This window comes from Glandiceps talaboti, chromosome 6 (genome assembly GCF_964340395.1).
Source record: "Glandiceps talaboti chromosome 6, keGlaTala1.1, whole genome shotgun sequence".
Taxonomy (NCBI): Eukaryota; Metazoa; Hemichordata; class Enteropneusta; family Spengelidae; genus Glandiceps; species Glandiceps talaboti.
Genome location: NC_135554.1, coordinates 20,481,175 through 20,507,679, shown reverse-complemented (window position 1 = coordinate 20,507,679; position 26,505 = coordinate 20,481,175). Strand labels below are relative to the sequence as shown.

General features: G+C 35.8%; 1 protein-coding gene across 1 annotated transcript; it reads left to right on the top strand.

Annotated features, from left to right (window-relative positions):
- Positions 1–1,110: 1,110 nt before the first annotated feature.
- On the top strand, positions 1,111–25,916 carry LOC144436089 (PDZ domain-containing protein GIPC1-like). Its single transcript, XM_078124770.1, has 5 exons — positions 1,111–1,595; positions 18,126–18,492; positions 20,028–20,161; positions 21,003–21,084; positions 21,536–25,916. Exons 1-5 carry the CDS (start codon positions 1,263–1,265, stop codon positions 21,685–21,687), a joined length of 1,068 nt encoding a protein of 355 aa, XP_077980896.1. The 5' UTR covers positions 1,111–1,262; the 3' UTR covers positions 21,688–25,916.
- The last annotated feature ends 589 nt before the right edge of the window (positions 25,917–26,505 follow it).

Here is a 26,505-nt window from a genome sequence, read left to right as displayed (position 1 = left end):
TATTGTTTATAGAGAGCTTGTCGTATTATTGGTTTCCCAGAATGCCTCACCGTGTGTACAGACAGCAGACTTACTCTAAGACAGATTGCCAATGTTTACAACTCTACTTTAGACAGGTTGTACGATCAGTACACAATTAGTGAAAATGACTCTTTTTTGCGACAAAATATAACCAACCTTGCAGTGTTTCCTTTAGTCTATCAGATAACAAATCTCCAACGTCAGCTCGCAATGCTAATTTTCCGAATTCTTTCTTTGTATTAAATCTTTTGATTCAGCGTCTTGGCTATGATTTATTGTACCCCACCCCCACCCCCACCCCGCCACATATACCCGCAACATACACACACTGTCAAACAGATAATTTGTCGATGTCGCCTATAAATATCACACGCACAGACACATTACGCAATGTTTAAGGTGCGGACAACGTTCGAATTCTCACAAATAACGTGTTGTTTGTTAAAAGCTCTCGTTCCTTTATGTAATACTTTCACAGTACTACTTCACATATAATGATATATAAACGTACAGATTGACAATGTATATATGGTACCTCTACTATAGCAACGAAAAACAAATTTCATAAGATGTAACCATATCGCCAACTTATATTTCATTGAAATGTGATATCATAAAATGATATTTTCCATAAAAGAAGGATAACATTCCATTTTGAAAATGCATTTTGGCAAGGGAAAATGATTTACAGATTTGTTATCGTGAAGGGGTGAACGTTTTTGTACGTTGATGATGAAATGACAATCTCCCACAATGCCTCTTTCCCTGAATCACTATTTATGTTAAAATACGTCACTAGTGATTGGTTTTGGGAGATATTAACTCTCCTTACATTACGCCTTATTTGACTGAACTGAAGAGAAAAAGTGAACCTTCGATTACAAATTGTAATTTTACCGGTCTTGAACAAATTAAAAATTATAAGTTGTCCAAATGTTTATTGAATGTGTCTTTTTGAAAGGGGTGTTTTGGTAGGACTTTATACGGCTTCAGCCAACAGGTGGTTGGATGGGTCAGGACCAATAGGAGGGCGTGTACCAAATGAGTGTGGGGCCTACTTCCTGCTTCCGCTACAACACCTCCATTTTGGATCATAGCACTTGGCAATTGATGATACGTAGGGCTGCTAGGGTGGGATCTTCGGAAACCAATCGCTTTCACTCCTTAAAGACTTGACGAGTGACGTATCTGTGGACAAAAATAGAAAGGTGTAGTAATATATAAGTAAAAAAGACCCGAAGATGCCTCTTTTCCCAAAGAAAAGCAAGAAAACGAAAGAGCCGCTGACAGAGAATACAGCGGATGCCGTTCCAAGTCAACAAAACGCTACGGAATACAACGGAGCAACGGGCAGACAACCAACGATGTCAAACCAACAACAACAAGGCCCTGGGGGTGTCTACGGAACAGCAGTTGCACCGAGGGGACCAATGTACGGGAAAGACAGAAGACCACGGTTGGTGTTTCATTGTCAGCTCGCTCATGGCAGTCCAACCGGTAAGATCGAAGGCTTTACAAATGTAAAAGAACTCTATGAAAAAATCGGCGAAGCCTTCGACATGCCGTCAAATCAGGTACGATGTAATATCAATATAATCAATATCGATAAAGCATATGAGATGTCCAAATAAAATTAGCGTAAAAAAAGAAAGATGCACGCCTTCCAAAAAGCGGGAGGCACCCGATAGTACGTGCGTCCCCTCCATAAATCATTCGAGAGCACAGAGTACATATATATCTGATAATATGGAAACGTCAAACATGTGATACACACAGGTGGAATATTTGAACAAGATGAGATTAAAAGTTAGACTTTAACCACGTTGATAAGAAAGCTAACTATGTGGCAGGCACTGAAACGAAAATGTAGGACACTATTAAACTATGCATCTGGGGAAAGTTACTAATATAATTAACACATTTTAATGTAACAATCATATTAAATATTAACATACCTATGAATTGAGGATCCATATTAAACTTCAGATAAACTTTTATTGGTAAATTTGTTTTAGATTTATACAGATTTGCAGTAGTAAAGTGATAAATCAAAGATGGCAATGGTATGGTATGTGGTAGTTACACCCACCCCTAACAGTAACACTGCAGTGACTTCTTAATTACTTCAATTTAGTACTATCTTTGTTGATGGATGATATTAATAAAAAAAATTACTCATATAAATTTATACATTCTATCTCAGTGATTTGTTTAAACTACTTTAAGTAATGTCGACACTCATTTGGGGGGATATAATTTGGTCTTTACCCTAGTTCTACTAAAAAAGCCTGTAGTAATTGCCATTCCCGTGATAGTCTGATATCACAACCATTTTACAAAATCTTTTGGTCTCAAAGTCTGAATTACAGAGATAATGTCGTAAACAACTGCATCACTGGGTACCATGCTGTGGTCATTCTGGAATTTGTGGAAAGGGTTCATATGCTTAAGGTATTAAAATCAGGAAGAAAATACAAAAAGGGAGGTCAAATTGCATAATTAATAAATAAAATATACTGGTGGTTGTAAACAGAGTTTGGTGAGATACATGAAACATGTCAACCAAAAGAAAAATACTGCCATGTATTTTTTTCCCCTCAACAACACAACCCCATTTGTTTTTTTATTTTTGGACACTGTTTACTGTAGTTAAACATTTAGATTAGTGTTTTCACTTAGATTTGAATATTACAATAAGCAAAAGAGTGGACATAGGCAAAAATATCACAAAAATCACTAAAATCATAACACCATGATGAAAATGGAATGTATATATTTCACAGTTAAATGTCTTCATGTACTTAATATATTATATATAGCTAATTAAGAGTATATGAGTCTGAGTGTCTTTTGTGCATGTTGTGCTTTGCCATAAATAATATCAATTTACAGTATAGTGTACAAAGCCCCAGCAGGTAAAATATTAACTAGTTTTTGAAAATAGACCACTTTTATTACTTCAGCAGAGTTCTACTTCCATATACTTACCCATTTATCCAATTTTTTCCATCCTGTTCTTTTGTGACCAGATGTCCCATTACACTAATCTCACTCTGTGTTATGAATTATGATGTGATAATGAATTTATTAGTTATTCTTATTGAAATATTACCGTGCAAATGAAATATATGTGTATGGGTAGAACATGTCAAAGAGTTTTAATTTTCTGTCTTAATGAGATGTAATGGGAAGTGGTACTTTCAGTGAATTGTTGAAGTTGTCAGCTATCACTAGCAAAAAAAAAATATGTATTAAAATTATTATGCTTGAATTGAAAAATGTACACCTAGTCACAGACGGAGGTATTGCTAGATACATATTTAGGGAGGCATAATACATGGTACAGAGATTCTGTAACCTTAGAAATACTACGTTCGTACGGACGTACGTACGTACGTACGGACGTACGTACGGACGTACATACATACATACATACATACATACATACATACATACATACACACTTACATACATACATACATACATACATACACACTTACATACATACATACATACTACATACATACATACATACATACATACATACATACATACATACATACAACACTGACATATAGACTACATAGATGTGTGCACATGGAAATGAAAAACACAACAGGAAGAAGACTTGTGTTTGATTTTTTTTCTCTATCTCAAAAAACAATATGATTTAAAATATAACAAATTCAAGACTAAAAATCAGTGACAGTTATATAGATTTAAGAATCTACCATGTTGTTTATCATTAAATGTAGAAGTGTATATTATAAGTGTGTGAAGAACTTCCACCAACATTCTGTGTCTGTCAATAGGCTGAATACAAACCTAAATAATTGTATGGTGCCACACCAATATGTAATTGGCATGTTTTACATTCACACCCAATGACTGTTATATATACAGGTACTAGGTGTGTGGGTGGGTTGATGGAGGATGTTGTGATGTCAGCAACATCTTATTGTAGGTACATGCTGCATTAAACACTTCAGTTCAGTCATGTGTAAAGTATTTTGAAGAAGTGTGGTTTCAATGTCAAGCTTCATTTAGTTTGTAATAAACACACAGTAAGCCTTCAGATTAAAAATCAATGTGGAATTGACACTGTCTAGTCTAGGAGGGTGATGTCTGATTCCAAGTTGGCAAGATAGAGTCAATAATAGGCGGTAAGATATGTCTTGTTGTTAAACCCTGTCAGGCTTCTCAAAACCACAGCTGATTGTATCTTACTAGTCTAGTTCCTATATGACCCATTACGATTACTATGATATCTCCACTCACATGCAGTAATTACAACATGTCATATAGGAACTACACTAGTATCTTACAGAGTGAGTTGATGTGTACATGCAAGTAATTCATACATATCAAGATACAAGAATGAGAAATTCCTTGTGACCAATATTGCGTGACATTTGATATATACAAGTAGATTAATGCCAGTAGGTCGTGAAAATAAACATTTTAAATGCTATAAATGTTACATGCTATTCTGGTGCTACTTTCAACACTTTAATGTTGACTTTTATACTATTTCTTCTACTGTGTACTCGCATTATCAATACTGGGAATCACTGCTACAACACTGCAGATACTATCAATTACATTCAAAATTTGGAATGTGAACTTGAAATGTAACTATGTACCAGTAATCAGAAAATCAAACAATGATTATAAGTCCTATGTTAAGGTGTAGGGTTTGTTATCATGTTATTTGTACTATGTCATGAGGTCATTATGTAACATTCATTGAGGGCTTATGGTAAACTTAATCGTCTTAATCTCAGTATTTTTGTGTGTCACAGTAGGTCTGAATGCAGTCATGTTTATGTGTGAGAAACCCTACACTGCTAAACTGTTGCTAACTTAATTACTGGAAGTAATAGTAGTAGTATATTGTAATGGGGTGGGGGTGGGTTGTAATTGATAGAATAACACATCATGTATGGTGTATGGTACATATTAAACTGTAAACAACTCTTATGCAACTGTAAATGCATACTTTATGAAACTGAGAGGATTTCTGTTTTCAGAGGAGCGTGGCAATGGGGGAATAAGGCATAATTGATAGAATAACTCATGTATGGTATTGATTAATTGATTGATTGATTGATTGAGATAGTATGAAATTCATGAAATCGTAAACAAATCCTGCATTATCATATACATTTGTGTTATAAAGGGTGGTGGTGGTGGTGGTGGTGGTGGTGGTGGTGAGTTTCTGTTGTTTGAGATATTGCAAACTTAGATATTTTCACCACTAGAAAATTGTATAATTCTACAGTCTTCAGCTAGTTCGTAAAGACTAATTGTTGCGACTGGTAATTAAACAGATTGGTACATTGTGTTCGCATACAAGAGGACATTTTATTCACTACTTATTTTTGTGTTCTTGTTGTCCAGCGAAATAAGTGAAAAGTAAGTGTGCAGCAAATATTTCCAGGTTAACAGTACATCCTGTTTTGTATCCTGATTTCATTTTTGTGCAAACTAATTTGAATAATTACTTCCTTATTGTTCATTTGTCTTTTAGTTTCTATTTTTAAGCAGAATTTCTTTTACCGGTTGTACTCTACACTATGTTTTGAAGTGCAATGCTAAGCTTAGTATCAAGTCAAAGTGGGGGATATGGGTACTTATTTGCATGGTGTTTTTTAAGGGTAGGTAAAACTTAATACCTGAGTTCCCTAGTCATTTTACCGGGGTTCCCCGCCAAAATTATACCACAATGTATGGGAGAACTATGCCAGTTTTACCATATTTTTACCTCTGTCTGTTACCAGGGTTCCCCACACCTTAGCAAAAACACTTTGTATGCATGTAAGAGTCAAAATTTTGTGATTGATTGTTGCTGGAGATAGTTGTGATAATATTGTTTGATACATGAAATAATTGACAAACAAGAAAAATGTGAACTTTCTTGAAAATACATGTCATACATTCACAGACATGAAAATAATTCAATTTTGAATATCTCAACTTCTAGACAACCATTGTGTATTGCCATTATTCGTAACAACTAAATTTGATTAAAATAATTATTTGTGAAGGATTATTTATTAGTGACAGTTGAGTAACTGAAAGAGCATCATTTATCACTCTGTTCAAATCAAATATATATTTGGGTTACTGTTGATTTAGAGCAAAGTTTACGGCCAGCTGAAATGTCTAATTGACAGAAATTCAATATACATCAAAGTCAAAGTCAATATGGATCTCCACTGGGAATTGAGACTTAACAAAAGTCATTCATAATTCATGTGTCATTTTTAATAATAGCTCAGAGACTCGTTGGCTTTCTAAGCCTGCCAAGCGAGTTATAACCTTTGAAGGTCAGAAATCTCTTGATTTTGAAATTACCATTTAAGCAGATTTTTATGTATGTAAATTATTTGTGTTTTTCGTACCTTGTGATTTTTCATGTAAAGAAATAACCCTTGTAGAAAGATGAGTAACCTGTAAAAAAAAAGAATATGTGGGCTCCTTTTCATTATATCTGAAGTCAGAGTGAAATAACATTGTTTATTTTTATGTATTTAATTAATTTACAATGAAAACAGATTTTAGCTCAGTTGTATTTTTTATCTTTGAAAGCTAGTGTTATGCATGATAGCTGTAAACTGCCTTGTCATCTTGTGTTTATCATGGTTTTACTTTATTGTTTTGAATGAAGACAATGGGTAGAGGCTAATATCTAGTTACAGGGTGGGTAGAGGCTAATATCTAGTCACAGGGTGGGTAGAGGCTAATATCTAGTTACAGGGTGGGTAGAGGCTAATATCTAGTCACAGGGTGGGTAGAGGCTAATATCTAGTCACAGGGTGGGTAGAGGCTAATATCTAGTTACAGGGTGGGTAGAGGCTAATATCTAGTTACAGGGTGGGTAGAGGCTAATATCTAGTCACAGGGTGGGTAGAGGCTAATATCTAGTCACAGGGTGGGTAGAGGCTAATATCTAGTTACAGGGTGGGTAGAGGCTAATATCTAGTTACAGGGTGGGTAGAGGCTAATATCTAGTCACAGGGTGGGTAGAGGCTAATATCTAGTTACAGGGTGGGTAGAGGCTAATATCTAGTCACAGGGTGGGTAGAGGCTAATATCTAGTTACAGGGTGGGTAGAGGCTAATATCTAGTTACAGGGTGGGTAGAGGCTAATATCTAGTTACAGGGTGGGTAGAGGCTAATATCTAGTTACAGGGTGGGTAGAGGCTAATATCTAGTTACAGGGTGGGTAGAGGCTAATATGTAGTCACAGGGTGGGTAGAGGCTGTCATCTAGTCACAGGGTGGGTAGAGGCTAATATAGTCACAGGGTGGGTAGAGGCTAATATCTAGTTACAGGGTGGGTAGAGGCTAATATCTAGTTACAGGGTGGGTAGAGGCTAATATCTAGTTACAGGGTGGGTAGAGGCTAATATGTAGTCACAGGGTGGGTAGAGGCTGTCATCTAGTCACAGGGTGGGTAGAGGCTATCATCTAGTCACAGGGTGGGTAGAGGCTAATATGTAGTCACAGGGTGGGTAGAGGCTAATATGTAGTCACAGGGTGGGTAGAGGCTAATATCTAGTCACAGGGTGGGTCAAGGCTAATATCTAGTCACAGGGTGGGTAGAGGCTAATATCTAGTTACAGGGTGGGTAGAGGCTAATATCTAGTCACAGGGTGGGTAGAGACTAATATCTAGTCACAGGGTGGGTAGAGGCTAATGTCTAGTTACAGGGTGGGTAGAGGCTAATATCTAGTTACAGGGTGGGTAGAGGCTAATGTCTAGTTACTGGGTGGGTAGAGGCTATCATCTAGTCACAGGGTGGGTAGAGGCTAATATCTAGTCACAGGGTGGGTAGAGGCTAATATCTAGTTAAAGGGTGGGTAGAGGCTAATATCTAGTTACAGGGTGGGTAGAGGCTAATATCTAGTTACAGGGTGGGTAGAGGCTAATATGTAGTCACAGGGTGGGTAGAGGCTGTCATCTAGTCACAGGGTGGGTAGAGGCTGTCATCTAGTTACAGGGTGGGTAGAGGCTAATATAGTCACAGGGTGGGTAGAGGCTAATATCTAGTTACAGGGTGGGTAGAGGCTAATATCTAGTTACAGGGTGGGTAGAGGCTAATATCTAGTTACAGGGTGGGTAGAGGCTAATATCTAGTTACAGGGTGGGTAGAGGCTAATAATATGTAGTCACAGGGTGGGTAGAGGCTGTCATCTAGTCACAGGGTGGGTAGAGGCTATCATCTAGTCACAGGGTGGGTAGAGGCTAATATGTAGTCACAGGGTGGGTAGAGGCTAATATGTAGTCACAGGGTGGGTAGAGGCTAATATCTAGTCACAGGGTGGGTCAAGGCTAATATCTAGTCACAGGGTGGGTAGAGGCTAATATCTAGTTACAGGGTGGGTAGAGGCTAATATCTAGTCACAGGGTGGGTAGAGACTAATATCTAGTCACAGGGTGGGTAGAGGCTAATGTCTAGTTACAGGGTGGGTAGAGGCTAATATCTAGTTACAGGGTGGGTAGAGGCTAATGTCTAGTTACTGGGTGGGTAGAGGCTATCATCTAGTCACAGGGTGGGTAGAGGCTAATATCTAGTCACAGGGTGGGTAGAGGCTAATATCTAGTTAAAGGGTGGGTAGAGGCTAATATCTAGTCACAGGGTGGGTAGAGGCTAATATCTTGTCACAGGGTGGGTAGAGGCTAATATCTAGTTACAGGGTGGGTAGAGGCTAATATCTAGTTACAGGGTGGGTAGAGGCTAATATGTAGTCACAGGGTGGGTAGAGGCTATCATCTAGTCACAGGGTGGGTAGAGGCTATCATCTAGTCACAGGGTGGGTAGAGGCTAATATGTAGTCACAGGGTGGGTAGAGGCTAATATGTAGTCACAGGGTGGGTAGAGGCTAATATCTAGTCACAGGGTGGGTCAAGGCTAATATCTAGTCACAGGGTGGGTAGAGGCTAATATCTAGTTACAGGGTGGGTAGAGGCTAATATCTAGTCACAGGGTGGGTAGAGACTAATATCTAGTCACAGGGTGGGTAGAGGCTAATGTCTAGTTACAGGGTGGGTAGAGGCTAATATCTAGTTACAGGGTGGGTAGAGGCTAATGTCTAGTTACTGGGTGGGTAGAGGCTATCATCTAGTCACAGGGTGGGTAGAGGCTAATATCTAGTCACAGGGTGGGTAGAGGCTAATATCTAGTTAAAGGGTGGGTAGAGGCTAATATCTAGTCACAGGGTGGGTAGAGGCTAATATCTTGTCACAGGGTGGGTAGAGGCTAATATCTAGTCACAGGGTGGGTAGAGGCTAATATCTAGTTACAGGGTGGGTAGAGGCTAATATCTAGTTACAGGGTGGGTAGAGGCTAATATCTAGTTACAGGGTGGGTAGAGGCTAATATCTAGTTGTAAAAATCTTGTTAGAGTTGATTGTTATTGAAAATGTATCTTTCGACGTGTAATAATCTACTGAAGTAGTCTGGCAATGGCTATATATTTGAGTGTGGGTTACAATGTACAGGAAGTTATAAAATATGAAAAGATAACACTTAGAAATATGTTTAGAAGTATGGCACCACATTGTCAAAGTTCAGTCCTGAAGTGGCGGCTTTACCAGACTTAAAATTTAGGATGTTGCGTGCCTTGTTTACCTTTCCTCAGTGGTGGGTGATCTGGTCATTGATTTAGATGCTGTGGAGGAGGGAGGGAGGGGATGGGGATCTGGTTATACTTTGGGCTGGTATGATTGGAAGAGAAGTTTGATTCTATGTTTTAATCGAAGGTTGATAGTGCCTGGTAATGCTCTGTTCAGAAATCAATTTTTAAACACCTGGAGGTATAGTCGTTAAAAATGGTAAAATGGAATTAGTGATGGTAGACCTTGGCCTCCATGGATCTATCAATTGTGATCCATTTATTTAATCCATGCTATGCATACACAGTTACTAAATGTAGTATATTGTATATTGTATATTACACTGAAATGCTCTGAGCTAACAGAATAATGTACCAATTAATTCTCTCCATTTGTTAGCTTTATAGTTGATTCCACGACTCCTTTTGAAATGTTGAACAGTATATTTCACATCTGTTTATGTATGAAAGCGAGCTAAATATAGATGCCATGTATTGTGATATACCTCAAGGCATGATGAAGTCAGTAGAGTTTAATTCACTCACTTTGGGTGTGTGTGTGTGTGTGTGTGTGTGTGTGTGTGTGTGTGTGTGTGTGTGTGTTGTTTTTGATAAATGTAATGTAACAAAAACCACAGTTCTGATCATAATGAGGTGGCCTTGTTGACATAAAACCTGGTTCATCACAGTGTTTGTATTATTTAATATTACAAACAATGTTGGTGTATACACAGTGTGTTCATGTTTCAGCAAAATTTTCCATCAGGGTCACCTTGTTTTTTATGTTTCTCATTACTTTTTCATGACAGCTATTGGTTGGTTTCATCTGGTTTTTTAGAGTAAAAAATAAAATATAATCTACATGTTTCTCTGCCTTTCCTTTTCTTCCTCGCTATTTTTTTTTAATTGGATTCCTGGTAACAAACCCTTTCACAGCTTCTCTACACAATTGGCATGTTCTCAGCCCCCTTCCACTTGAATAACTTCTGTCATGAAAGCAAGGTTCTGTTCTTGAACAAGTGCCATTGCAGCCCCCATGAACATAGATGACATTGACAGTCCATACACTTTCTCATTCTTGCCAGAAAGGGTGCTATTCCACGAAATATTAAGGGTGGGTGAAAATAAAATATGTTGATGTAGGAGCTGAAAGTTTGGGTGGGTTAGGTAATGAGAAACAAAAAAATAAGGGTACCCTCAGCCTATTGTCGTAGAAAATGAATACTCGTACATGTACTCAGTTTGCATGATACACAAAGAGATTCACACATAGTAAATTGTGATTTTGAAATTTAAAAATGAACCAAAAAAATAGACTTGTACCTGGTATTTGACAAAAGTAATTTATCAGCAGTGGGTACTGTTAATAATTCATGTTTTTGCTCTGAAGTAAAACTCCAGGATTGTGCATTTGAATTTGTTTTTAATGTCAACATTTTCATTCAGCGATGTCATGGTGATGCGAACCATATTACATGGTAATACAGATTCCTGAGATTGGAATATATGGTCAAAATTTTAAAATTATCAGGCAAGGTATAATTGTTTGGGTACATGTAACTGCTAGAATCAGAGGAACTTGGTTTGGTAGAGGAAAGATTACCCTTATATCATCAGCTATATGTAGGTTCATGATAGTAATCCCAATCCATGGCTAGGTTTAAATCATCTCTAGTATCCCAATACAATACTACAAGCTCAACAAAAGGAACATCATTCGTTTAGGTCAAAACCCCCTCACCCTAAATGAACATTCACAAGTGCGACATCAAGCATTCATATATGATGTAAACTATGATGAAAACTAGCGGTCACACCACTACGATTGATGTAATGTAAAAACATGATTGTAAACACATTAAAATACTACCAGAAACCCAACACCATATCTCACATTAGAAGTAAATTTTTATCAACTTATCAACATCTCACTAGTAAATACAAAAGCTGTTATCATTGAAGGAGTGAAAGTTTTCCGTTGGAATTTGGATGAGAAGTGAGAAAATGAAGTTCAGCAATCACATTGACGCCAGACCCCCCTAAACGAACAAAGTTCGCTTGTTGAGCTTGTGTGACATTGTGTGATTGCCCCTTACCAGTATCAGTATGTAATTGCTAAATTCAGGCAAATTTTTTCTAGATGTACACTACCTAGATATCTCATCCAACCTCTATAACATACATTGCTTTATTTTAATCTATATGGATGAATCCAGTTTGATTAAAATCTAATGGTAGAGGTTAGCTAGTAGTTCAATTCAATCATATTACCTTTATTCTGGCTTGAAACGTCCTTTGTATGACATATTTTGTTTACGTTTTCATCTTGATCACTTCCCAAATCTGTATTATTCCCATCACAACACTGGTATCCAGATGTTTCTGTTACATCAAGCTCATGGAAAAGTTTAGGTATCCTGATATGACTGTCGAATGTAATTGATCTTGAAAACCCAACTTAAGTTGTTATTCCGTGCAAGTTGAATTTATCCGTTATATATGATAGCTGTTCCCATTTCCTGATGTGCAACCAAACTCATTACCAAATAAAGAGATTCACCTATGGTGATTCATCAATATGAAAGTGATAGCTAGTCCAGGCTGTAGTTCAATATTACACAGTGACTGTAAATTTTGTTAAAACCAGTAAGCTTTAGTCTAATTACTTAGCTTTACTGACCTTAATATTGTATGTTGATAGTATTTATTGTCCCTAAGGCTTCATTATCAGTACCACAATACAGTTTGTCTTGCCGGTCTGTTCACACAAGCTAATAAATGATGGTTCTTTTGTGTGACTAAATCTAATGGGAATATATTGGTTAACTCCCATGAGAGTATACTGGTTGACAAAATTATTTCACGAATTTCACATTACCGTTCAGCTTTTCTGTTTAATACAACCACACAGAAACCCATAAGAAACTGGACATGTACAATTTCAGATAGCAAGATTAAATGAGTGCAGTTTCTTGCTACATTTTGTGAAATGAACTACACATACATGTACCACCACCATTCAGACATCAAATGAATACCGCAAAGGATATTTTATTCGCCCTTCATTGGATGTTTGATACTAAGAAAAACATTGGTGCCCGAATGTCTGCATGGAGTTGCAACAGATTGAAATGGTTTATGTCATTTAGACTAAATGTAGCAAAATAGGTGATCTTGCTTTTGAAGTGTGACATATCACATATGCAGATTCTTATTGTTTTCTGTGTGGATGTATCAAACAGAAAAGCTGAACAGTATTGTGAAATTCACAGTAGCAGTAGTGCACATTATAAAGAAAACATATTAGTTTATTACATTTTACTCACAAAACACTTCTGTACTGTACATAAATTGAAATGCTAGTAATTACCCCTCAGGTGAGGGTCCCCGTATTTATAACAAATATTTCAAAATTATTTGTTCAGATAATTATTTTACAGCCTCTAATATATATTTATGGTACCTCAACAATGACAACTTGCTTACATAAGCTCTCATTGGTCAGAATTGAATCACATGATATTCTTTATTACTATAGTCTTTTGCCCAGAAGCTCATATTGCCCATGCATGCAGAGACTAACTATTGCCCAGTGGCGTTATTTTAACATATGCTCATGTGTATTCTGCACATCATAACACTGAGCAGTGACGTTTTTTTGTAGTGATCCATGCTTGAGTTAAGGTCACTATACATACATGTATAGCAGAAGTTGACTAAAAAAATAATTACCAATTCAGCTTGGGCATCATCAAAAGCACCAACCCTTGTGCAGGCACTAAATTGTGATATTGCCCTCGCTGATATGTTGTTATTGAAATACCAATTCTACATGTGTTGCTGTGATGTCACAATGACTTATTTTGAAAAAAAATGAAGAAAATAAGTTACTGTGTATTATATTTGAAACCGTTGCTATGCTATTTGAAATTTCATATCAATAAACGTTGAAAACTTGAAATACAGAAAAAATAATAGCTGAGCCGGATTAACCCAAAGCAGTCACAATGATAAATAATATACAAAATATCTGAGAGAAAACCGAAATTCAAACTAGAAAAGCGTGTTATTGTGGCTAGCAATAGCATGGAAATTATAGCACCACAGTTCAATTTGCCATCATTTATTGACTGAAATCAATCTGCTTTTGCTATGATGCAAATTGTCAAGCACTTTCGAGCATTCACAAGAATCAGACTGGCCTTATATAATAGTCATGTCAAAACCCTTTCTCCTTTACCATGCTGATTATTTGAACCAAGGCAGTGTATGGTCGTTAAGTATTATTACAGAATACTCTATAAGGAATAGAACTGAAAACTGACGCTTTTCAAAATTTATGAAATCAAGTAGTCGGCAGACTCACACTGTTACTGAAGGGTCGATCAGCAACAACAGGAAAGACTTTCTAAATGGTCCACAGAAGGACGGCTTCTTTGTGAAATCTTTTAATTATATTCCTGTCTATCTTCAGTGAAAAAAGAAAAATATACGTGCCAGACAGCAGCTGGCCAGTCCATATGTCACGGATAGCAAATACCATTTCAAAATCTAAGCACACTGATTATTAAGCTGTACATGTACATTACAAAAAGTGGAAAATTTGACCAGAATTTTAATCCCCAATATGAAGTTATGTAATATCACTATTACCAAGGAAATAGGAAACGTGTCATATTTTCTGCATTTGGTCACCGACTTGATTTATAGCATATAAAACATCATTAATTACTAGTCTCTCAGTTTGTCAAATAAATACTATTACACATCAGTAACAGTTTATTTCAAGCTTATAGATTATATTTAGTAAGTTTTATGTGATGGTAGTTTGTTATGTAAGAAATAGTTGCATGACATTTTAACTGTGTAAAAAAAACACCTAAGTACTCATGATTTGCTCAATTACATAGAAGATACTGACAGACATACATTCATTTAACCCCTCCCATATAGACACAAACATGGACACAGATATATAGATAGATACATACATACATACATACATACGTACATACATACATACATACATACATACATACAGTGCACACACACATATACATTATTACACACATAAATACACACACATACACATTCATGATTAGTGTATATACCAACATAAAACAAAGCACAGCTAGACAAATACATACTTTTCAATTATCATCCTATCTTTGCTTTTTAATAATTTTAACTGTCCAAATCAAATATAGCTCCTTATATACATATCATATATGAATTCATACTTAAAAACAGATTATACATATTTCACTTTAAGAAGCATCATTCAAATAATTCATATACATGTACTCATTCACAGAATGAAATGATATATAGAACCCCTGTAGGTAGTTCATAGAAATATGCCCTTCATCTCTACCTATCGTCTACAACCTATGAGACCACCTGCCATCTTTAACGTGAGAAATGGAGAATATGTGAAATCACGAGTTTCCTGAAATGTGTGATAGTGCGATATCAATTTCCATTTTTGTTTTTCAAAATGTGAATTCGATAATTCAGTGATAAGGAACATATAGCAATAGAGTTGAGATACTGCATGTACAGAATTTGGAAATTTGCTGAAGTAGGATTTGTAAGTATTGCATTTTGAGTAAAATGAGAGCTTAAAGCAAAATGAGATTGGGTTTTGAAAGTGTCAAATTTTTAATACCACTTATGTGTACTGCTGCCTTTGATGCATTAGTCCGAATTGAAATTTATGTAAACAGTGAAAATTTAGCTTTTTTTCTTTTGATAAACATGCAAATTGGGGAATAAGAGAAATTGTAAGCTATTCAGACCTTTCAGAAACATATTGTATACACAAAGTGATATCCACAAGTTAAACACCTTTCTTGTACAGAATGTTGTACGTGTACCCACAAACACAGGACAAGTCTGTTCCTTGTCTGTGATGTACATCAACGATGTACTATAGCATTGAAAGATGCAACCCTAAGACCAAAAAAAGAGATTTTTTTCTGGTCAGAACATTTTGTTCAAAGTGGTGCGACGATGTGAATTTTTTATATTTTGTGTAATTCTCAAACCTGTCACTCAGTCTAATATTTATGGCAGTTACTGTTCTTTTTTTATTTACTACTTTAGTGCAAGTGTGTATGTGGGGCAGATGTCATTTGCTTGTTCATGATTGGCTCTGCAGTTGTCTTCACTGAAGTGGGGAGGGTTATTTTTGTGTTTCACCCCAGATCTGCAGACAGCATTGGCTGAACAAACACACGAAAAAGACAGACGTAAGGGTATTTAAGTGATGCGTGTGATGACCAGAAGGAATTTTTTGGCCAAATAGTTCGTGTGACTTTCAAAAATGAGCAGTATAAAATGTGTTACTACAGTGTTCATATTACAAGTCAGCCCAGTGTGTTCTTGTATCATGATTCAGGGTCAAAGTTCATCACATCAACCTAGCTAAATTCACATGGGGAAAGAAAAGCTAATTGTAGAATTTATTAGTTGCCATGGTTACAGCTGAGTAGTAGGGGAAATGGGAATTACAAGTGTAATTACATAAAATATATAGAACTTTCAGTTTCTAAATATCAAACAGGCAACATTAGTACTAGTAGATTGTAGTAATTGGTAGATAGAAAATTGGACTGCTGTTTGCGTATTTACATTAACTTTGTTTTTGGGAAGGTTTTGAACTCCAGTAATTGAAGGAGGGGCGGAGGTGGGGTATCTACTTGTCTATGTACCATTATTTTGTTTGAGTAGTAAATGTAAAATACCAATGGTGCTACATTCAGTTATATTTTACTGATCACTTCTGCTTTTCAAAATAAACAACAATAAAAACAAACAGATATTTTATCATACACCCAATGTCACAGCCATATCACCTCCAATGTAATTCAATCTATATCATATACCCAATGTCACAGCCATATCATCTCCAATGTAATTCAATCTATATCATATACCCAGTGTCACAGCCATATCACCTCCAATGTAATTCAATCTATATCATATACCCAGTGTCACAGCCATATCAACCCCAATGTAATTCAATCTATATCATATACCCAATGTCACAGCCATATCACCTCCGATGTAATTCAATCTATATCATATACCCAATGTCACAGCCATATCACCTCCAATGTAATTCAATCTATATCATATACCCAATGTCACAGCCATATCACCTCCAATGTAATTCAATCTATATCATATACCCAATGTCACAGCCATATCACCTCTAATGTAATTCAATCTATATCATATACCCAATGTCACAGCCATATCACCTCCAATGTAATTCAATCTATATCATATACCCGATGTCACAGCCATATCACCTCTAATGTAATTCAATCTATATCATATACCCGATGTCACAGCCATATCACCTCCAATGTAATTCAATCTATATCATATACCCGATGTCACAGCCATAACACCTCCAATGTAATTCAATCTATATCATATACCCAGTGTCACAGCCATATCACCTCCAATGTAATTCAATCTATATCATATACCCAGTGTCACAGCCATATCAACCCCAATGTAATTCAATCTATATCATATACCCAATGTCACAGCCATATCACCTCCAATGTAATTCAATCTATATCATATACCCAATGTCACAGCCATATCACCTCCGATGTAATTCAATCTATATCATATACCCAATGTCACAGCCATATCAACCCCAATGTAATTCAATCTATATCATATACCCAGTGTCACAGCCATATCACCTCCAATGTAATTCAATCTATATCATATACCCAGTGTCACAGCCATATCACCTCCAATGTAATTCAATCTATATCATATACCCAGTGTCACAGCCATATCACCCCAATATTTTAATACTCCATATGGTACATATATATGATAAAACCTTTATGGACCAGACATGGGTTTTATGAACCTCGTTAATATATTATGCCCCCCCCCCCCCCCCCCCCATACAACCTAGGTCTGCAAAGTCCATAATAATTAATATCTGCACTGTAAAGATTATTATCTTTTTACTGTTGCTAAACTCAAATAGACTGGCATTTAAGAGAACCTTGTTCATTTTATTATTAACTTTTGTTTTCATTCTAAATCCATTGAATTATTAAACAGCTGATACCTTTAAAAAAAAAATTAAGTTAATTAAACGATACTTTCATCCTCATTTTTGATCAGAGATAGTGGAAGCAGTATCCATCCAATGAACTGAGGTTTAGACAAACCTGTGGCAAACATGGTGAATGTTAACCTACAGACTTGGCTATACCTTGCTTGACAAATTCATGCTATACACTGAATCTATCAAGCCAGTATGTTGAACCAGATAGCCAAGTCTCTGGACTAGTTACGTGAATTCATCATAAACTACAGCCTCTTTTACGGCACCCGTCCAAAGATTTTTCGATGTGTCACAAAAGAAAATTAAGCTGCAGTTTATGACAGTGGGTGAATTTTACTGCAGCACATTTTAGCATCTCTTTCTCTTTCTCCGTTACAGATTGTCTTTTGTACACTCAACACACATAAAATAGATATGCAGAGATTACTAGGCGGTCAGATAGGGCTTGAAGATTTCATCTTTGCCCATATAAAGGGTTTTAGCAAAGATGTAACTGTACTTAAAAGTGAACCAGCCCTGGGACTAACAATCACTGATAACGGTGCTGGCTATGCCTTTATCAAGAGAATTAAAGAAAACAGTGTCATGGATAGAGACAAAGATGTGTGTATCGGAGACCATGTAGAATCCATCAATGGCAAAAGTATGGTGGGATGTCGGCATTTTGAAGTTGCCAGAACACTGAAGGAATTGCCACAGGGAGGCACATTTACCATGACGTTAGTTGAACCAAGGAAAGCGTTTGGTAAGTATTGTAAATTAGACATTCAGGAGGTGAATTTCTCACATATCTCTCGACGACATCCATAGAGATATCGTAGTCAGAATCCCTTAATTAATTAAGATGACATCTCAAGGCTCAATGATCAGCTGTACTACAGGTTAGTCTAAAGGCTATCCATTGCTGTGAATTGTGGTGAACAATATCTTCAGATTCACAGCCAGGTATAGCCTTTAGACTAATACAGGCATACTTTAAGCTGCAGTATGTAAATTTGCAGACAGCTGTATAGCAGTAGATATACATGTAAAAGCAGCTATATTACAATATATGTAAAATACCATACTAAGTATATTTGTAGTTGTGTACATATGTACTGGAAGGTGGTGTACTATAATTATGATGGCAGCTATTATACATGTACTGCAATTATGATAGTGGTGGCAGGGGTATTTAGTCTGCTCAGAAGGAATTTGGGCACTTACTTCGTTAGAAGTGATATTGACGGTGATCGGTTTCTGAATGAAGTACATTACTTTGACTTGAAATTAGGTTTTGAATCATGATACTTTGTCTAGAAATGTAATCACACTGTACAATATAATACTGTAGGACTCTCTAGCACAATGCAGTGTACTCCTAGCATTTAGTCCACGTATATCCATTAATAGGGGGCCTGTAAATGTATGTGTGTGTGCATTGATATAGGGGCAATGTACATGTGTAGAATTGCATGCCTGTCATGTACAGTACATGGTTGTAATGTCATTACAGTTGGTGAACGTCTAATTTCCAACAGCTTATTAGCAAAATAGTATATATCAACATTATTACTAGAAATCCAATTTAATTCATGCAAGGTTTGTCCATTGATAGAAAAATTGACATATACTGAACAATACCACCTGGGGCTATGCAATTATAACCAATCAATGAACACAATACCATGCAGACCTATGTAATCACAACCACTCAGTGTCCAATCTATACTATGACTGGTCCATGTTGTTAGCATATAGTATACATGTATGTTGTGAGTGACTGCATCACCACTACAAGAGGAGATACAATTTAATCCATGCATGCAAGGAATATTTGTCTATTGATAAGGACAATATGCAATGAATTGGAAAACAAGCTGGGGTTGATGCCTTTACAGTCAGTGAAGAATAAAATCACAATAAATATTATCCTGACTTTAATATTTTTATATTTATATATTTATATAGCCACAAAAAGTGTCGGATTTCTACCCCATGTAAGATTTCAGAGTGTAAAGTTGTAAGTCCGACTTGTAAATGTGAAATTACCAAGGGCTTATATTGAATCTGAATTCATCCTCAAGTTGTCCTGTATGGCAGTATATATGATTCACTAGCTTAAGGAATCCTGCTTTTATATACAAGTGTGTCCTATGTTTGGCTGAAAGGATTTTGAATTGATTAAGGCACTTTAATATATCACTAATGTCTGTTTATCATTGATGTACATGACTGCTTAGTATTAATTCTAGCACAATGCTGTGTTCTGAATGTATGACTCTGATTTCATTTTGATAGCTGAGATTGGACCCAGACAAAGCAAGACAGCACCAACACAAGCTGCGGCAACTCCAGCAACAGAATCACAAGTGAAATCAGGCAAAGAAACACTTAGATTAAGATCTAAAGGACCAGCAACAATAGAAGCAATAGTAAGTCAATTGCCACAGACAGACAAAAATACACACACAGAGAAATATATACACATACTTCACACACACACACACACACACACACACACACACACACACACACACTACACAACTCATACCTACCCACATACATCACACCCATAAATCTTGTATACATCATGCACATGTACATGCATACATAACATACACAACATACACACATAGACACACCCACCCACCTACCCATCCATACCATGCACACCCACACCCATCCACACATGCATGCATGTGTGCATGCACATGCATGCACACACTTAGACAGACATACACACACACACAGAGAGACAGACAGAGAGACAGACAGACAGACAGACACATACACACACACACACACACACACACACACACACAGACAGACAGACAGACACACTCACACAAAGTGGATTTTTTTCTTTTACATGATAGGATTAGCTCAAATCAATTCACTTTGTTTATAGAAATACTTTTGAGTTTCAAAATTGATAACATCAACATTCTGCTTACACTTCAATGTGTTTTATCATGATTTAAAACAAATTAAAAATTAAGAAAAATATCCATGTGAGTAAAATACCCGAATGAGGGCCATAAATCGTCTATACTTTCAATAAAAAGCAAAACTTGAGTTGTTGTGTAAACATTATAATTTATTTGTCCCTCAAATGAACAACCCTTTCATTTTTGTCCTTGAATTTGTTGAGACATGTATGGCTACGGAAAATATGAATATTCTCATTCCAAAGAAAAGTTGATGAAGAGGCCTTGTGTTTGTAAAAACTAGAAAACATAAACTTGATTGTATGTTGTGTCTGATTTATTTTAGCCATCTGCCTTTGATGAAAGAGCTATCAAAAAAGTAGATGATCTACTGGAAAGTTATATGGGCATCAGAGATGAAGAGTTAGGTAAGTTGTGTTTGTCTTTATTTGCAGTGTAGAGTACAGTTAGGCAAATTTATTTGTGTTGTTGAGTTAGACAAATTGATGGGGCAGTCATTTAAGAGTTAGGTAAGTTGATTTGTAATTATCTGTGGTGTCAAGTTAGGCAAATTGATGGTTGAATCATTGAAGAGTTAGGCAAGTTGATTTGTGGTGTCAAGTTAGGCAAATTGATACTTGACATCAACATTGAAGAGTTAAGTAAGTTGATTCATGTGTCTGTGGAGTAGAGTTAGGCAAATTGACACTGCATCATAGATGAAGGGTTGGGCAGGTTTAGCCATCTGTGTTTGAAGAAAGTGCAATCAAAAATTTATAAAAGAAAGAAATGGGTCTTTTCCCTAGGATCTCTCACCTACCTCCTTCACTCTGGAAAGTAGTATGTAAAAAATAATGTTCTTGTTTTTTTCCCCTGTAGCTACTACAATGGTTGACTTAGGTAAAGATAAAGACAACCCTAACGACTTCGCCCAAGCCATGGATACAAATCTAGGAGACTTTGCATTCCCAGATGAGTTTGTCTTTGATGTGTGGGGAGCTATTACAGATGCTAAAGCCGGGAGAATATAACAACAAACAAACAACAAAACCACCCCTAAGGGATGTGTGCATATCTCATATAGAATCTTAACACTGCAGAAATCAACTCTAGCAGGATATTAACCAGTAATCCAGACTTATCAGCGTTTATCAAAAAGATTTTAGATTCAGTTTGTGTTATTTTATCTGATATTTTTTAGTATATAACATAACAAGCCTTATACATTGCATCGTCAGAGGCTCATGAATATTTTCCATTCAGAACAAGCCATAGATACCAGAATACTCATTTGCATAAATGAATATTAAATAGCCTCAGATGGTGCACTAGTGTCTACTGTACAACATTCAAACATGACATGATCAGGGTGTTCGAATGACATTCTTGAATGCAACCACCAGTTTTGAAAAGATCTGTATATTGTTTTAATTTTTTTAATGTGAATAATTTTGTGTCTGTGAGCAATGATACCCCTTCATTGTTTAGCGTAGTATTTTGAAGGATGTGGTATTGTTTATATTGATAGCTGTAGCCACAGTTCCTCTTATTTCAACACAACAGCTGATAAGAGTGGTATCGTGTTTTTAATAGCGCACTCAACCAGTTTGTATGTCAATGCTGTTTGTTACCATCTCATCGACTATTTACAAGTGTGCTTCATGTTTGCAAGCTGCAGCATATATTGTTGACAGCAGTGATTTCTGAGAGATTGAGATCAATTGACAATCGGTTGATCAATTTGATTGATAGTTAATTGACTCCTTATTGTATATTTTGGACTTTTCTTCACATTGAAAAAAAATTCTTCAGACCTTATAATCAATGGTGTTGGTTTAAATTTGCATATTTGATAATATTTTAAGTGTTTCATAGTTGCTATAGAATGAAGCCATTAATTGCCGGTTCAATCTGAAACTCACTTTTTGCACTTCAAGATAGGGATCTTTCTGTTTGACTGATACTGTTCACTGTCCGGTTGTCAGTTTGGTCTACTTAGCTTTCTGGTTTTCAGTTAGGTCTGCACAGCTTTCTGGTTTAAGCTGAAATTCCCTGTAGGACTACCTAGCTCTCTGATCATCAGAAGGTGAAGAACGTTTTGTAGGATTGCTTACCTTTCTTATTATTAATAGATAACAGTAGAACTGCCAACCTTAAAACTGGTGGGCACAAATTATTCCTAAAACCTTCAATTTTAAAATTCATCTTGTGAAACTGGTAAAAGATCATGTTACAAGGCAGAACGCACATGTATATGGTATATATATACACAATTTGTTATAATCAAGCAGTCATGTGACAAACAGAATACATAATAATATGGCTGTGGGATCAGTTTGGCTAGACATCAACTTATGGTAATCACATTAGATTTTTGGATCTATCTATAACATGATATAATCTACTCAGTTCTATGAGAAAAGGCTGTCTGCAAATAGACTGCAATAGACTAGAGCAGTTCTATAAGAGATGGCTGTCTGCAAATAGACTGCAATAGACTAGAGCAGTTCTATAAGAGATGGCTGTCAGCAAATAGACTGCAAATAGACTAGAGCAGTTCTATAAGAGATGGCTGTCAGCAAATAGACTGCAAATAGACTAGAGCAGTTCTATGAGAGATGGCTGTCTGCAAATAGACTGCAATAGACTAGGGTATTTAAATTATGGGGAGAGACTATATTAGAGTAGTGAAAGTGTGAGGAAAGAATTGTTTTCAGATATGTGTTCATTTCATTGACTTCTAGTTGATAATATCACCAATGGTTTTAATCTTCTCTCTTATTCACAATATTTTCTATATCCTTTACTTTACATCTAGTTAGGTTAATATTGTAAATTTTGTGCCAAAGACTTCATAATCCATCTCTGCCAATGAACTATTACTTTACTTTGTAGTGTTTGTTTGTGTGTGTTTGTGTGTGTTTTGTATTTTAATTTAGGTGAAGTATTGCCTAGCAACAAAACGGTTGAGATGTGGACATTTTGTTCAGTCTGAATGCAGGCAGGGTTCAAAGGTGAAGATTATAATAATGAATTATGCAAATTCATAAAACATCATATTAACACTACATCACATAATTATGAGATAAATTATGCAAGGTTTATAAAAATATAAGGCATCACAAAATTATTTACGCAAAGTAATAACATTCTCTGAATACATTAAGCATGTCCCATACAAATAATTTCATGTCATGACTTTCAAAATTTCAGTTTGAAAAATAGTGACTTACAAAAGCTTCAGAAATCATTAATTCAGTTCTCGGTACCTGAAATAGAATATTACTGCCTAGGTGCATCATAAAAATAATGGAACATTTGATTTTTTTACTGACACCATGCGCTTCACATGCATTACTATAGGCACATGTGAGAATAAGACAACCCTCTAGCATGACATGAAATGCTATTGCAGGTACCAAGAATTCAATTTGCTCTTTTTTTTTTATAAGTGTTATGATTGAAAATTTAAATTTGCTTGTTTCCCTAATAACTCTGATTAAACTTTGATGGAGAGATTGATTTAATCTGACATCTTTACAGACTGTAACATCAACTGGTTTCATCTTCTATATAATCAGTTAAGGTTGCCTAGTAACGAGGATAAGCCATCACTGGAGAAGCAATCTCCATGGCAACCTTAGTGATGAAGGATGAAATTAAGAGGAAATAGGATGATGATAAATGGAACTATCTCTGCTTAGTTTGATTGAAATGCACATGAAATCTACTATTCTGAAATCATATTTTAATTTCCTTTCAAAGAAGTCGACTTGTGTTACACTACAGGACCGTCATCTGTCATGGTACTTAGTATAAAAAAGAAACCTTTTAAGGAATATGATTTGAGATCACAAAGAAGAATTTTACCATTTGTCACAGACTTTATTCAGGGATAAGTCATACCACATGTATTGTATTAAAGAACTATTTGATCCCCACCACCCATTTTATTGTTGCTGCTGTAGGTACCAATGTTCACAATCTGATCAAAGTTTTAGTCCCACAATTTAGTACATCAGTTTGACTATTTGTATTACCTGTCAACATAATGGAACATCCCAAATGACTATAGAAGACAATAGGATCATACCATGATAAGCAAGACATAGGGATGACTAAGTCATCACTAGGATGATTCAATGAAATGTTGATAAAAAAATTGTGTTTTAATCTAGTATTTTGATTATGCCAGACTTGGAGTACGTGAAATAATTGTATGATATCAAGACAAATGCTAAGGTACGCCTTGACAAGCGCCCTCACACATCGGTCGACCCTTTCAGGCCGGTGAGGGTGGCGCAACATGATGTAGTATCTTACAGTCAAGAAAAACACTGGCTCAGAAATTTCACATACAGATTAAATGCCCACTGTGAACTTTTTAAATGGTGAACAATTTTATCACATATGCAGTAAGAAAATAACTTATTATATAACAGTCCACAAATTATTGAGGAAAAAAAATGTATAAAATTTGTCTTTTTAAGCTGACCTCAACAATCCTGAAATGGGAATATTTTAGATAAGAAAACCAAGAAACTTTTGACTTTTGGATCATGCAATGAAATACTAATGAATAACAAAATGATTAATTGAGAACAATATGCAGATATTTATAGTGATTGGATAGTGACAAAGGGTTGAGGTACTTTATTGGATGATGGCAAGGTTTGCCATTTATATGTATGAATGTGTTGTCATAGTGACTATCCACCCAGTGTGACCAGGTCAGATCAACGAAGGTCATCCAGGGTTGAAGTACAATAGTTGTATAAACTTGTCATTCAAACACAATAATTTATATATACATTGAAATTACACATTTGCTCTTTTCTTTGCTGCTCTCTTATGCTTTTTGTCAATTCAAATTGCAGATGGATTCTTTTATATAAAAAAATTCTTGTCTGTGTGTCTGTAGTTTCCCTTTACATATGAGTGATTTCATTCAGGTTTTTGTCATCTGATTATGGATGTATTCTTAGGTATAGTTACGATGGAAACCACAGATTTGAAAGTGGGTTGATATTTGGGAAGTTCAGGGGTTGTCAGGCTCTCTCCCTATATAATGGTGTTGATTAACACTGACTAAATTGTATCTGTATGTAGACATGATATTTTGTACCAATTGTGAAATAACCCTTTCTAGATAATGTAATATTGTTTGTAATTTTGATAAAAAAATGTTGATTTGTTTAGCTTTTTAATGTATTTCACTTGTCACATCAATCATGTCAATTGTCAGGATTATTTAAATAAATATATGGAATTTTAGTTGTCTTTGTCTCACTGATCTGTTTATCAGCTACCGAATATTTCAGTTGTATGATGGGCTTGAACAAGCAACCATCATGTGTATGTATGTGTGTGTGTGTGTGTGTATGTATGTGTGTGTGTATGTATGTATGTGTGTATGTGTATGTATGTATGTATGTATGTATGTATGTGTGTATGTAGGTATGTGTGTATGTATGTATGTATGTGTGTGTATGTGTATGTATGTGTGTGTGTATGTATGTATGTATGTATGTATGTGTGTATGTATGTGTGTGTGTGTGGATGGATGCATGTATGTATGTATGTATGTATGTGTATATGTATGTATGAGTGTGTGTGTAGGTAGGTAGGTACTGAAGTAGGTGGTAGGTAATGTATGTATATTACATCTACACTTCATACACTATTATATACATACCATGGAACTAGGCAGTTAATTTCAAGTACAGCATTCATTGCATAAATTTATTGCATCAGTTCCTAAATAATTACAATGACTGGATAATGAATCATGTAAAAGACAACTTGGTGAAACATTCAGTGTATTTATATCATCACATATAAAATGTGTT

Coding starts and splice junctions, on each gene's coding strand:
- LOC144436089 (XM_078124770.1), top strand. CDS start 1,263: ATGCCTCTTTTCCCAAAGAAAAGCAAGAAAACGAAAGAGCCGCTGACA. Junction 1,596..18,125: donor TCGACATGCCGTCAAATCAG/GTACGATGTAAT, acceptor TCTCCGTTACAG/ATTGTCTTTTGTACACTCAA. Junction 20,162..21,002: donor CAGCAACAATAGAAGCAATA/GTAAGTCAATTG, acceptor GATTTATTTTAG/CCATCTGCCTTTGATGAAAG.